Source organism: Odontesthes bonariensis, chromosome 21 (genome assembly GCF_027942865.1).
Source record: "Odontesthes bonariensis isolate fOdoBon6 chromosome 21, fOdoBon6.hap1, whole genome shotgun sequence".
In the NCBI taxonomy this organism is placed as follows: domain Eukaryota; kingdom Metazoa; phylum Chordata; class Actinopteri; order Atheriniformes; family Atherinopsidae; genus Odontesthes; species Odontesthes bonariensis.
The window spans coordinates 20497284-20511793 of record NC_134526.1 but is presented as its reverse complement, the minus strand read 5'-3'; the positions used below and the strand labels follow the sequence as shown (position 1 = coordinate 20511793).

At 42.3% G+C, this 14510-nt stretch overlaps 1 protein-coding gene, 1 long non-coding RNA gene and 2 other non-coding genes across 6 annotated transcripts; 3 read left to right on the top strand and 1 right to left on the bottom strand.

Annotated features, from left to right (window-relative positions):
• Positions 1 to 212: 212 nt before the first annotated feature.
• LOC142371501 (uncharacterized) lies at positions 213 to 1717 on the top strand. The gene is made up of 5 exons (XR_012768049.1): positions 213 to 349; positions 722 to 772; positions 953 to 1003; positions 1214 to 1276; positions 1457 to 1717. It is a non-coding gene; the product is annotated as an uncharacterized LOC142371501 (long non-coding RNA).
• LOC142372201 (small nucleolar RNA SNORD49) lies at positions 1045 to 1118 on the top strand. Its single transcript, XR_012768195.1, has one exon. It is a non-coding gene; the product is annotated as a small nucleolar RNA SNORD49 (small nucleolar RNA).
• On the top strand, positions 1309 to 1378 carry LOC142372200 (small nucleolar RNA R38). Its single transcript, XR_012768194.1, has one exon. It is a non-coding gene; the product is annotated as a small nucleolar RNA R38 (small nucleolar RNA).
• fbf1 (Fas binding factor 1) lies at positions 1343 to 12855 on the bottom strand. Of its 3 annotated transcripts, none has more exons than XM_075454178.1 (31): positions 12389 to 12855; positions 12178 to 12211; positions 11836 to 11883; positions 11669 to 11714; positions 11512 to 11581; positions 11360 to 11410; positions 11123 to 11264; positions 10929 to 11009; positions 10763 to 10810; positions 9235 to 9357; positions 9006 to 9135; positions 8645 to 8784; positions 8484 to 8562; positions 7867 to 8394; positions 7711 to 7776; positions 7585 to 7631; positions 6828 to 6877; positions 6697 to 6744; positions 6474 to 6605; positions 6227 to 6327; positions 5893 to 6099; positions 5685 to 5792; positions 5380 to 5519; positions 5144 to 5262; positions 4664 to 4786; positions 4394 to 4570; positions 4118 to 4294; positions 3893 to 4030; positions 3679 to 3778; positions 3460 to 3581; positions 1343 to 1734 (listed from the first exon to the last, which is right to left on the bottom strand). In XM_075454178.1, exons 1-31 carry the CDS (start codon positions 12389 to 12391, stop codon positions 1657 to 1659), a joined length of 3456 nt encoding a protein of 1151 aa, XP_075310293.1. In that variant the 5' UTR covers positions 12392 to 12855; the 3' UTR covers positions 1343 to 1656. The 3 variants fall into 3 exon arrangements, with proteins under 3 accessions (XP_075310293.1, XP_075310292.1, XP_075310294.1); XM_075454177.1 differs by having other exon boundaries at positions 1344 to 1734; positions 8484 to 8565; XM_075454179.1 differs by lacking the exon at positions 10763 to 10810 and having other exon boundaries at positions 1345 to 1734; positions 8484 to 8565.
• Positions 12856 to 14510: the final 1655 nt, after the last annotated feature.

Below are 14510 nucleotides of genomic sequence, written 5' to 3'. Positions count from 1 at the left end.
CTGAGCTGAAACAGATAAAGAAAAAAAAACTGCTTGCAAACTAATGTCAAAACATTTAGGTGGACTTTTGTGTTTCTAACTGTATTTAAATAAAATGTATTATTATTATTATGTATTATTATTATCAAATTTGATTCATTTGACATAAATACAGTTCGAAAGATCCAAGTCACGTGATATGTGACGTTTGCAAGAAATAAAAGCGTTGTCGCGCGAGATTTGCTGCCTTTCCTCTGACACAGGGAAAGTCTGCGGGTGCAAATGCCGAACTGCGTCGTGATGCTTACATCCATTAGGCTACATTTATGTCTGAATACGAAGTGCATTGCAGTTGACCCACCGTGAACAGGTAATTTTTTTTTTTGGACAAGTTAAAGAGACTACAGTATCTTTATGTTTAAATGCGGCTTCTGGACTAAATATACTGGTGTTGCTAGCTCTTAGCTACCCTTTAGCCGTCCAACACGTGTTGGAACTCCACGCGGGGCTTATTTTATAAGCTGGAAGTTTTTATAGTGTAGTTTTTTATAGTATAGTTAAGGAATGTGAAATTGAGTAACATACTGTAAATGTAACTATTTACTTACGTCGTTTTAATGTTACTTAAACGGGAAATCAACAGGCAAGTGGCCTCTGCTGACAAAACTCATGTCCTAGTCCAGACAAACAATTTGATTTGATTAGTAGTTCTTTTAACGGTTTTAATGGTTTTGACTTTCAGGTCGCCGATTGCACAAAGTGGAATCAAGATGACCATGAAATTGTTTTTAAGGTAATACTACATGCAATGTTGAAACCTGTTCAACTACTGCCTGCAGTGTATGTGATGAGTTTGTTATCCCTGTCTGAAAAAAGTGTGGAAATCAATGGTATCTGACCTACTGCAGATCTGAGAGTGAAGCCACGTGGTGTTGGTGATCTATTACTTATGGACGGTGTTGTGTTGTTGCAGGTTAATGGATGTGTTCCAACTTCACCTAAAGGAAGAATCTTACTGAAAACGGTTCGTACAGCACGAGTTCTTGTGATCTGTGTTGCCACATTTTCAGTGATGAAAACTGCTGCATAGGAAGTGCCGTCTTATGCGATAACTGACGATTTTAATAGCTGTTCTGAGAAATGTGACGGAGACCTGTTTCTTGTGGGTTGTATAATCTGAGCGTTTAATAACTCACGTGCTGGTTTTCTTTTTTTTTTTTTTTACCAAATACAGATGTACCACTAGCAAAGTAAGACAAGAGCTTGATGCATAAGATTCTGAAGATGACACGAACAGGTACATGCTTCAAGTTTTCTGTGCATTTAAAGTCAAGCCTGTGATGATACATGTTATCCCTGTCTGAACTAAAGTGTGGAGTCATGGTAACCTGAGGTTTGATTGGAAAGGCCTTAGAAACACAGCTTTGAGTAACTGGTGTAGTATGTTTACATATGTAATTTTTCTTTGGCTTCACAGGTGGAGAAGCGGGCACACCAGTCTGGATTAGCCCAGAGGTCTCACGCCAGAGGATGATTAATACAGCATTTGTTTAAATGAAAATTGCACGTTTTTACCTAAACATATTTAATAGACAAATGTATAAAAATCAACTTTTCGTGTTGTATGCATGCAAAAGATGAAATTAAACGAGATGCAGAGGGTCCAGCAGGTGTTTGTCAGTCTGTGTTGAATTTGTAAGACTTCCTCTTCAAGTTTTCTAGAAAGATCTGCTCCTCTTGTAGGAATTCACGGTCCTATGGGAAGGGGAAAAAAAACAACTTTGTAGCAGAAATTTGAAAACTTCTATTCAAAAACATTTTCATCTAGTGACATTTTTCAGTGCGAAGCTGATGCCCAATAAAAGAAAATGGTGTAATTGTTGCCTTTATTATAAGCGCATACATTTTCTATCTGCAATAAAAGCTTAAAAGAAACGTTACATCTTGAGCATTACAAAGCTTACTAATTAGTTGTCTTTATACTTCTGAGATCTTTGCATTGGTCGTAAGTAATTTGATTGCAGGATACATCAAACGCACTGCTAAATTACTGTAAATCAGTCATTTGTACTCTGCCTCAACATGGAAGACAAATGGAGAAATGCACATTTTAGATTTATTAATTTAGATCAATCTGGCTGTTGTAGAAGGAAACAGCTGCTGCATGTAATTTTTGGCATTAATGAATCGGTGGTGGGCTACTTTTTTATTTTTTACCAGTAATGTTCAAGGCACCGCTCGGAGGAAAAAAAAGCGTATTTGTGTGTTACTGATGGGTAAGTTAAAACCATCAGTGTTACAGGCACTGTTCGGGGGGGGGGGAGCATTTGCAGTGTGTATTTTGCATATTTTACCATACGCATAACATCTGTGTAAATACCTCATATCACAATGTGGACACCTGCAGATTATAATTCGGTTCAAAATGGATTTAGAAGAAGAATAGACTTTATTGTCATGTCAGCATGAAAATTGCCTTTGGTCTCACTGAATAAAAACACAAATAGACAAAAACACATATACAGATCGTTGCATCCAACCACCCCTCCCAGCATACACGTCATATACAAGTCAGGCAGTAGTTCCAGACCTTTACACCTCTAGCTTTTCCATTGCTTGTTGACCATGGAAATTGCATTTGGTATAAAAAGAGTGTTTGTAGATGTTTTTCCTTGCAATGAGTGATCTGTAGCGCCTCCCTGAGGGCAGCAGTTCAAATTCAGAGTGAAGAGGATGGGTAGAATCATCTAAAATGTTCATAGTTTTCCTGTCAACTGCAGTCCTGTATAGATTGTCCAGTGGTTTTTGGGGTTGTCCTATAATCTTTCCTGCCATTTTCCCCACTCTGGACAACCTGTTCTTGTTCAGTAGGGTGAGGTGGCCATACCAAACATATGTTATAGGTAAGGACACTCTTTATTAGGCTTACATAAGTCCTCTCCAAGATGTTGCAGCTTACTCCAAAGCCTTTCAGTTTCCTGATTAAAAACAACCTTTGATTGGCCTTTTTACATATGGTATCAACATTATCTGTGAAGTTAAGCTTGCAATCAATATATGTGCCTAAATACTTAAAACAGTTGACAATTTCAACATTTTGGTTAGACATTAAAAGGGGTGAAGGAACACCAGTATAGTTAAGAATTAGTTCCTTGGTTTTAGATACATTAAGTAAAAGTGAGCTAGTCTTACACCACTGCTCTAGTTTAAAAACATGATCCACATAGTCAGATATGCTGTCATCCTGATAAAAGAGTCCCACTAGAGTTTCCTTTTTAAAGTTAGAGGGTGCGGCTTATATTCAGGTGCGCTCTATCATCCGGAATTGACGGCAATTGTATCTTCATAAGCCTTTTGCTGTTTTTTTTTTTTTCTTTCTTTCCAAGTCCAAATTTTTAGGCCAAAGACAAATGATCGTGAAATGGTGTGAGGAACTGTTAACTTCCAGCCCCCTGATGTAACTATTCCCAAACTGTTTACCTTTTCTGCGGTGTACCTCCACAGAGCCAGACTTGCCTCGAGTGCCATCGATTGTGAGTTAGCAAAAGAATTAAGAGGGGGGTTGTTCAGGGTTGTCAGCTCAGTGCTGGGCAACGCAGAGTCTGCAGGAGGAAAAAAAGAAAAGGAAAGAACACGATTAGAAGTGAGTCAGTATGCTTAACTTGTAAGTATATCTGAATGACAGATGTACAACCTCACCCAGTAAAACAGGTGGAATAATTTGTGGTATTGGTGAGATGGAGGGCGTTTGTCTCAGCCTCTCTGTGTCTTCCTGCAGATGATTCAACCGCTTGCGCTCCTGTAACAACACACATCAACACTGACACAACCACCATCTGTGTGCTCTTTAAGAGAAGCCTAGTCTGAAGGTTATCGTTACAGGCAGTTTCAAAGCCGCCGCGCACACACACACCTTCAGGATACGTTGTTCCTGCAACCTCAGCTGCTCCGTTTGAGAATGAATATTTCTCAGTCGTGCCTCGTGCTCCACCTCCACCCGTTTCGCCTCCTGCAACGCTCGCCCCCCCTCCTCGTGCTTTTCTGCGGCAAGCTGCGAAGAGCATCGTGAAGGCAAAAGTTCAAATGTTAGACGCTGGACGCCGTACAACCGGTGGGGTTCAGGGTGGTGTGAAGTCACCTTGCTGAAGGCCTCGACCTCCTCAGCCCGTGTTTTGAGTCTCAGGGCTGTGCTACTTATTCTCTCCTTCTCTCTGTCCAGCTCCTCTCTCAGTCTCTCCAGAGTTTCTTTCTCCTGTGCCACAGCAATCTCCTTCTGTTTGAGCTCTGCCGTACGGAGCTTCAGGTCAGCTTGCTCCTAGAAATGGATCGGCTGATATTATAAAAACCTTTCGGAAGCAAATGCAGAAGTCCGATCAACGTGTCTGTTTCAGTAGTGAAGAACTGTGAGGTTCACCTGTGCCAGACCGATGATGGAGCCTTCTCTTCTCTCCAAGAGACTGTTGACCTCCCGTTCGGCCCTCTCATGCCTCTGTTTCTCCTGGCTGTGGAAGTGGGTCCACTCAGCTGCCAGCTTCCTCCTCTCATCTGCACAATGCTGCATCACCGATTTCTGCTCCTCCAGCAACGTACTCTGAGGGAGAGAAAGACATGAAGGATAGGGGAGGTGAAGGCGCGTTGAATCGGCGTTAAGTTCTGTCCCGATGTGAATGTTTGCTGGCCTCACTTTAGCTCTCTCCAGCTCCTCTCGCTCCATGCTCGTCTGCATGTTGAAGACACGCCGCTCTTCCTCCAGGCTCCTTTGGGTCGACTCTGCTTTGGCCTGCTCTGCTGTCACCTTCCAGCGCTCCTAAAACACACAAATAAAAAGGTTGTCTGAGGGGGACAACTGTCAGTTTATACTTAGTGTTTTTTATTAATTTATTTTTAAAATCAAACAGTACTGCAAATAATGTTTGGTACTGAGAATAACTAGAGGATACTAATATATTACCTTCTGTAAGAGTCAAATGTTTAAACTTTGCTCATCTTTTTGCCCCAGTCCATGTGCATATGGGATTTGGCTTTATTTCCAAATCATAAGAGTAGAGATTTTGCTGTAAGTCCTTCATCCAAAATGACAAGCTCTTTATCTGCAAAGTGGTCTGTAACTTTTTCCATGTTAAGTGAGATATATAACAGTGTATGCCCTTCGTGTACATCCCACCTTCTCAAGCTGCCTCTGCTGCTCGCTGAGCTGAGTGTCCATCCTGGAAATAATATCCTTGAGGTAAGCTCTCTCCTCTGCCGTGGCTTTCTGCTGCTGAGCCAGACGGTCCTGCATTACTGAGACATGAAGAATGACCTTAACACAGTTGTACTGTGTACGAGAACACTGTGTGCCTCAGTTTGTATTTCGACCTAATTGTGCAAAGTGTGCGCACGAGCGTGTGTCTGAGGTACCTCGGAGCTGCTCGTCTCTGTGCCGCGCCCCTTGCTCGAGGCCGTGAGCGCTATGCTCGTGTGTGCTCTCCACCCGAGAAGAGAGATCTCCGAGCCGAGAGGAGAACTGCTCCATCTGCTCAATCACACCTGCGAGAGATCTGGGAAAAGACAGTGGAAATGCAATTAGGCACAGTTGGTCATTTCTTACAATGAGTATCTGGAAAGGTGGCAATAAAAAAGTTGAAGTTCTGCTGTTTGCTCTCGCACTGTGAAGAGCAAGCAGCTGTACATTTCTATCCTCGTGTCCCTTGAGATTGACTCGCCTGGTCTGAGATGTTGCGCTTGTAACTGCATCGATCTCCTCATCCTTTAATCTCTTCAGCCTCTGGACCTGCTCTTCGTTGTCCTTCTTCATCTCTAAAATAGATTTTCTGGACAGAAAATTAGGACAAATGTGACGCCAACAAATCATGAAATCATTCAATGTTCTGAAATGCTCTCTATCGCTCTAAAAAGGCCTCGCAAGTTTACCTCTGAAGATCCCGAAGCCTCTCCACCTCGCGGTCTCTGTCCTCTTGGGCTTGGGCCAGTTTTCGACGGTACTGCGCCTGCAGCGCTGAGCGCTCCTCCTCAGCTGACCGCGTTAATGCGGCCAGACGTTCCATTAGATCTTCACACTCGAGCTGTGCCCGAGTCTCCCTCTGGGCTGCCGACTCCTCCAGCAGTTTCACACGGGTCCTGGAAACACACACAAAAAGAAAAACAGTATTTGTCAAGCATTTTGACACATAAGCTACTTTAAGCACAGAGAATTATGTATTTAAACAGATGCAGCGTATTTGTTGGCTGTCTGGGAATGAGCTACTTTTGTGCATTCTCCGTGAGCTCCATATCCTGTTTATGCCGCTGCTGGATATTCTCCAGCATCATCTGGCTTTGGTCTCGCTCCAGCTGCAGTATCTTCACCTAGATGATGACACGGGTATGTTTAGGCTTGGCGAGTACATAAGAGTAAGCATAAATATTGAAAAGAAGCATAAGGGAAGCCTATCGCTCCCTCCTTACAAATACGTAATAATATTTTCCCGCTCATTGCCACGATCACCACACACCTGTCCCTCCAACTGGATGATGCGGGCCTGTAAAGCTTGATAATCTCCAGGTTGTTGGTCTTTGTGTTTAAGTCCTTGTGGGGCCCCAGCATCAGCAACAACCCCCAAACTGAGCAGCTGAGTCTGGATCATCTTTGAAAAAGAAAAAAAAGAATAAACCCTGTGATGGATCTGATGGAAAAAAAAAACTTTTTTTAAGTTGGAGACAGTGAACAAGCCTTACCTGCTGTTGTAATAGCAGCTGCTGCAGACTGTCTGCTGTATAAGCCACCTGTTCAGAAGAAGCGGGAGCTTTAAAAAAGCCGCATTATCGTTTATGCCGAACAGATCCCCATTTTGAAATGTTAACAAAACCTGTTGTTGGACGGGTGCTGATCTGCTCTGTGTTCGGCTTTGCTGTGGAACTGAAAGCAGGAAAAGAAACGGGACTGAAAACCATGCAACGGTGCTAGCAAAGGATATCCAAGCACAATGAGATCTGCTACAGTGTCTAAAAGTTAAACATGAACTCAGTTGTTTCCCTTCGAATACCTACGCCACAATGTGCCAGGCTGAATAGCAGACAAAGGGCCAGGCAACGCTGGCTGTTGCGCGGTTTCGTCAGAAGCCTGATTGAGCTCGTTTAGCCCCCCGGAACCCTTACTGGAAGGAAAGTGGTGGGGTTCGGACTGAGGCTGGAGGTGACTAATGCTAGTTGAGGATGCTGGCAAGGGACTAGTAACCTGAGCAGAGTAATCTGGGGGGTGAGACAAACTAAGAGGTTTTTCAGAGTCCACTTCAGATGGGAGACTGGGTGGTGAGGAGGATGTTAAAGTGGAGGGGCGCTGAGCTGTGGGTGTGGATTTGTTAACAGGATAGGGTGAATGAGGTGGAGTTGAGGGGAAATTAACTGAATCTATACAGGAGGAGGACGAAAGGATGAAAGATGTTGAGGGAATGATTAGATATCTCATACAGGTAGTGTGGCATGTGGTCTCATGATGAGTATGAAAAAAAAACAATGGGAGAACAATGTTCAACAAGTTATGAGGGAAGGACATGGCTTTGAAAACCCAGATGTATAATAGTCTAATTTCCTCATTTCATTCAAATGGATGACAGAGTTAAATACCTTGCTTGGGCGTCTCCTCTCTGACTGGGGTGGAATGAGCTGTAGGGCTGAAAGAGACGTGTTACTGAGCAAACATGTTCGGGGAAATGTGGTCACTCAGATCAATCTACAAAGCAGAATGCCCACCTGGTTTCCTTGATGGATAGAAGTGTGTCCTCTTTGCTTCTGGAACTTTTTGATCTGTCTTGGTTACTGAAAAGAAGATCATGTCATTATCCATTTCTGATAAAAACACATTAATTTCCATCAGTGTATTGTCTCTGTTCTCGGGTTGCACAGTACCTAACAGTCGACTCGAGTTCGACTTTTTCCCCCTGTCCCGAAGAGTCCTCCTGCCTGGAGCTTTTTGCCTCTGCGTTTAACAGAGACGGAGCTTTCCTCCTGCTCAGAGCCCCAGCGAGCCAGCCATCATCTTCCTCCTCCTGCTTTGAAGTTATTGCCTCCGTGTTCGACACGGACAGCGTCTTCTTCCTGCTCAGTGCCCCAGCTAACCAGTCATCCTCCTCCGCCTCTGTCCCCCGGCCTCTAGAAACCTCTGCTTTGGTTTGTTGGGCATCAGTTTGGGCGTCTGCTGTCATTTTTGGAACAGGTGTCGCTTGATTCCCAGTCAAGGAGGGCTTTCTCTCCAACACAGGAGAAGAGGGGGCCTTCGGAGACTCAACTGAAATTTTCATCTCTTTAGGACCGCCTTCGAGATAGTCCTCGCTTGTCTTGAGGCCGAGCCAGTCGGCTGAGTTGCGGTGCCGAAGAGGAGAGGGGGCTTTTGGTCTCCTCTCTGGGTTGGAGGCGTTGACATCCTCTGTGGAAAATCTGATCATAAAAAGAAAAGTTTTGTCAAATCTATCCATCAATTCTACAATTCAGAATGAGTTGCAAACAGCCACTGAGGTTGGACACACCTGACAGACGGTCTGCGGGACTGGCGCCCCTCAGGAGCGGACCCCAGTGTGGGCTGATAGGACCCAAATGTGAGGTCATCTTCTAAAAGTGGAGGTATGATTAATATTTCCATCATTTTAAAAAAATCACTCGATTACAACTCCAACTGGTTTTCTCTCACCTTTAACACTGAGGTTCCTCTCTTGAGACTGGAGCTGTTCCTTCTTGTCACCCGTGAGTGGTCGCTCCAGAGAACGTGGCGAAGTAAAACTCTCCAGAATATCATCGATCTTAGTTCGAGGTCTCTGAGGGGCATCGCTCCTGGGAGTATTCAGGGGCAGATGGAAGAAATTATGTTAGGATACGAATGCAGGTAGCCATTCTAGCAGAAAGAATGTACGCTGGATTGCAAAATATTGTCAAGTTCGGGCTTTGTTGTTATCTGCACACCAAAGCCTAGAGCATGCAGGAATTATTTATTATTCGGGCGCTATAAATAAGGACAACAACGAGAGTGAAAAAGACAGAGACAGAGCTCTTACCTCTCCTGTGTAGACCAAAGCTGAGTCTCCCTTTTCTTGGGATTGTTTTTATCGCTGTTAAAGCCGAGTCTGTCGATTAGGTCGTCGCCCTCGTCGTTTAAAGCAAACAAATCTTTCTCGGACGGCCTCGCTGTCAATCAAAGGAGAAACGGGTTCACTCAACGCGTGGCGATTACCAGTGAAAATGAAAGGGAAAAGAAAAAGAAAAAAAAAGAATCTCGTAGCTTACTCGTCCCAGATGCTGAAGCCGACGGCGCCGATCTCTCAGATTTGGTCTGTCTCGATTTAAGCTCAGGTTTGGTTTCATCTGGGAGCAAGTCATCGAGCAGATCATTTAGGGGGTCGTCGAGGTCTGCGGAGGAAATTAGAAGCGAAAAGCCTTAAATGATCCAGAAGCAGAATGAACGTAGGCACTCTTGGCAAAAATTTGGGAGGGCTTGAGAGAGCAGATCTTTGATCACCATGAGCGGTACGAACGCTTTTGGTTTCAGATTAGCCGTTTAAGACGATAAGTCATCCCTCTCAGCTGTGTCTCATGACCCTCTAGAAGTTGGTCGTGTTGTGCCCTCAATTAGCCTGGGAATTCCCATGCTGCTTTGCGTGCGATTTCATTCACACTGCAAAGTCAGCCTGGAAACCACCGCCCTAATTTTTAGGGAACCAATCACAGAATGGGGGGGGGGGCAGCAAGACGATGACGATGTCTATGCGCGACACCGAAGCTTGCAGAGTGTTAATCCAACATGGCAGCGTACACAACGTTACCGTTCGATGCAGCCTTAGAAAGTGTTTTAAGTAGCTTAGAACGCAAGTTTACTTTTAAAAAAGAGCAACGCGTCTTCATCTTCCTCGTCGAATTTCTGTCGCTCTACATTCGTCATCTGGTATAAGTGATACAATTGGCTATGAATCGCGCGCAAAGAAGCATGGAAAGAACCAGACGCCATTTGATAGACATTCGTAGCGCCCAATAAACGGCTCTAGGCATTCGTAAACCACGCCTCAAATACGAGAAAATGCACACCTAGTTCCCAGACCACCATCTCATCGAGATGTGGACGCGTCTGCCAGGCTAGCTCTCAATGGCATTTGGCCAAGTAAAATCTAATTATTACCCAAGAGGCTCGACCTGAAGATTTTGGGTCCTCATAGTTCATATCTCATCCTCTTACACCATTAAACTGTTAGTTCAAAACTTTTACGTCTCAGCCTCATTAAAAGCCAAAACCATCAAACCTTTGAAGTATTCACTTTGCCCTTATTTCTTCAGTGATTGTTTTAAAATCTCTGCTCGAGTGTTTTGAAAATGTTGCGTCACGTTGTAAAGGGTTGACAAAGGAAGTAACAGAAATATCTCTGTAAATATTAAAGGAACATGAGAGGTTTTAGCATTTATTTTCATGTATTCAAATATGTATTCATTCGCTCTTTGGTGCCCTCTACAGTCATAGGATTTAACAACACTGTCGGGAAAACAAATCTCCATCCGAGACGTGTTTCTGGTCCGGGAATATGCATAATGTATGTCAGTGTACTTCAAAACAAGTCAGGAGCCCATACTTTTAAGGTTCACACGCTTTTTTTGAGGGTAGAAACTTTGAATGGGGACAAATGTTCAGATGTACAACACAATGTGAGGGAATCAAACTACTAAAAACTTCCCTGTGTGGACCTCTTCTGTTCAAACATGCCACAGCCAGCCACTGATGTCACTCAAGTACAAAAACAAAGCCACACACGTATATTTTCTAATGTACCTTTGATGTCTGATGTCTGACCAAGACCGTCATCAACACCACCACTATCTGAGTTTCAGCAGAAGTTTAAGACAAGCAAACAAAGCAGTCAACAACAAATCTGCTCTTCTGTCCTGGTGTATAAAGCAGAGTCTCGGGTTTGTGTGTGACGTGCAGGCTTTCTTACCGGAGAAGGTAAACTTCTTGTAGTTGCGTGCAGCAGATGAACTTGCGGAGTTGGGCCTCCTTCCCCCTCCAGTGGGTTCATCTGAGTGAAAGGAAGCAGACAAAGCCCTCTTGGATCTTTGCAATTAACTTCAAAGCTTGAAGTAATGTGAAGGTAACAATTAGTTATGCAGGGAACACTATGCACTGAATTACCTGCTCCTTCTGGATTAGTCTTACTTTCTGAGGCGGTGGAATCTTTCTTTGGACCCTCATTACTAAGTGACTTTGTTTGTGCAGGAGCTGTGCTGGGCTTTTTCTTCGGCGCAAAGAGGTCTGCCTCCATATCATCAATGTTCTGTGCAGGGATAGCACCATTAGTGAACTAAAAACAACGTGCACGCAACAACTGTTAATATTTTCTTTGCTCTGGTTCATTTGATGATGATCTACCTCCATGTTCTTCAAAATGTCTCCCGGATCAGCTGCTGAGACGTCGGATTCCTTAATCAGACGTAAAAATTACAACCATGAGCCAATGGACAATGCCTCAGACAAAAAAAAACAGAGATAATGTGCTCCTTTTCACATGTTTTTCTTGATACCTCAAAGTCCAAACCATCCCTCTTCACCTCCTCCGCTAGCATACTGAACATGTTATCAGTGGCAGATGAGCTGGAAAAACAATGAAGTGTGACCCACAAGCAGTATGAAGGTGATCATTTCTACCTGGTAGTATACTCCAGAATTCTTCCAACTTACTTGTTCATCAGTCCACTGCGAGTTCCTTTTGACCGAACTGGCGGCTCTGTTGGTAATTTGTTGAAAGGAAATATTAAACCACCCACTAAAAATGTCAACACCGCAATGACAGTGACAATACATTGAATTTCAACACCGTTAAAAATCTAAGAACTTCTCTCACTTACTTTTATCTTCAAATAGGCTGTCAAGCAAATCATCATCTCCAAACAAGCCTTAAGGAAAACCACAATACATTTAGCGAGAGCTTGCAACTCAAAATATTACTGCAGTTAAGAATTTTTCAGTAAGTACAAAATTCTAATTATTAAAACCCATGTATGATAAACTGTGGTTGTCAGAAACGTTAAGTGGGAGGCACATGTCAGAGTAACATCCATATGCCAGAGAGCAGATTTACTCGCTTTACCTATCTGGTAGATCTTTATCTAACCTATAGTGAATTGTTCTCAAAGGTACAATAAAACAGATTGTATATGCAATTTTCAAATAACGCCACTGAAACTTACTTGACGAGGCTTTAGCCATCGGTTTTTTTGCAGCCTGCAAAAAAATAAATAAATAAATAAACATGTAAAATGACTTTTCTTGTAAATCATGTCAGTCCTGGTCCACAGCACAGTTAAAAATCAATATTTCCACTGTATAGAAAATTAGTTGAATGAATTTTAAACCCCTTTCACGAAATAAATCTTTACAAATGTCAGTAATGTGACTCACCATGTTGAATGTTTGCTGGCAGCGGTCAGATTTGAGGGTAGCTAGCAAGCTAACGCACGCGAAATCTGTTTAGGCGTCTCCGGTCTCCAATGGTAACCACTCCCTTACGATAGCTAGCATCAACTTTCATATCAAGGATAAAACACGATGGTAGCTAGTAGCTTTGATCAAGACGTGTGTTAATGGACATGGTTCAGAGTAAATCGTGTTAAGCCGTTAGCATATTTTTAAGTTGTCCTGCTGATTTCAAGTGACCTAACGGTAAAATGAGGAACACCGCCACCACACTCCACATTATCATTTGTGCGTTAGCCCTATTGTATGCCTCAGTCAATTAAGCTTGTCAGCTACACAGTTATGATTTCCGTTAAGTATAACTAAACATTAAATACACAAGAAAACCATAGAAAAGCTTCTGTGTTTGGAACATTAACAGGAGAAGCACCATAATCCTACCAACCGGCAAAGCAAAGGCTTCCTGTTTACCTTTCGAGCTGCATCATGGGTAAAGTAGTTTAAATGAACTCTAAAGAGGATTGTGTTTTGGATAAATTATTTGACTTGGACTGAGTTTAAAATAGATATTGCTGAGTTTGAGTACCAGTTGGCATTGCCTTCTCCTTGATATAACTTACTTTGTGAAGTCTATCAGACTGGTTTGCCACCAGGTGGCATCAGAGCAAGAAAAAGCACTCGATGGAAATAAATTTCACCTGAATAATCTGTCCACGGTAGACAGTGAGGTCTGGACCTGATGTTGCCCAAAATCCAAACAGAATCAAATCAGTGACATTTAGGCAAATTAATTCCCAGTAAGTGTTTTGATCAAAGGGAGGTTTTTTAAATTTTTTTTTATCATAATTTCTTAACCACATGTTGGGATTAAACGTACAATGTAACATTGTACATGATTTCTCTTGATATCCACCCATTCATTTTTGTCTCGAGCCACAGTGAAACAAACAACTCTGACCTGTATGTGCAAGGGTATTGTTTCCTTTCTTTGCTGAACTGCCGTTGCAATCAGTTGTTGGAGATTTCTTTCAGCCCTGCGAGTAATAAATTCAACAGATGAAAAAATACCAGATTTGTTTAACTAATGTTGTCTTGTGATAATTGACCAGTAAAAAAGGTACTTTAGTGTGCGTGACTCACTTTACGCAGGTTGAAATGGGTTCATAATCACAATTTCAAAGAGTTATCCATATACTTTAATGATAGCTGACATTTTCTGATATTGGGTAAGAGGCAGTGGGGGTGGGGGTGGGGGGAGTAAAACTTTGATCATTTTTGTAAGAGGGAAAACATATAACATCATTGATGTAAACATAAGAAAATGTGTTATTTACTTGTATTAGTGAACACTAGATGCATACTCCATTGACATCCAGTAGCACACGGTGGCATTTTATTGAAAGATATAACTAAGAATATACTAATAAACATCCAGTCAAAATCCTCTCTGTCTCCATGTATACATTTAACACTGAAAATGTAATTAGTCAAAAACAGATAATCAAAGAAATTCTTCTATGTTAAGGCACATGTTATTAGATGAAAGAATGATGTTTCGTGTAATTGTATATGATATAATTGACTAAATAAGTATACTGGAATAGGTCTGAATTATTCAATGCTTTAAAACACTTTTTTTTTCTTTTAAATAAAGCTTTATTGTACTGCTGCAGTTCTTTTCATCATTTCTGTGTGAAACTCAGTCTCACCACTGTCTTTTAGGCCTCTCTTCTCAGTGAGGTCCAGAGTCGAAAACAGGACCCTAACTGAGTGAAATAACCCAGAAGTGTCTAAGTGACCGTGACAAGAGATGGTTGAATTCTCCAAGGAAAAGGAGATGTAATGGTTCCTAAATTTTCTCCTTTAATATAGGAAACATTGGATCATTCTTTATGAAAGGACACCAGATATTTCTGTCCTGCAATTTCTTGCCACGGTAACACTCTAAGGGATGCTCAAGAATTTTCATCCAGTCACGAAGCGTGATTCATCTAGATAAACATGAGGGCCAAAGGATAAGTATTAGCAGCTCATGACAGCAATATCTTTTACTTTTTGTGGCTTTTTCATCACTTGTTTGAATCCGTGACCTTGACAACAAAGAAAT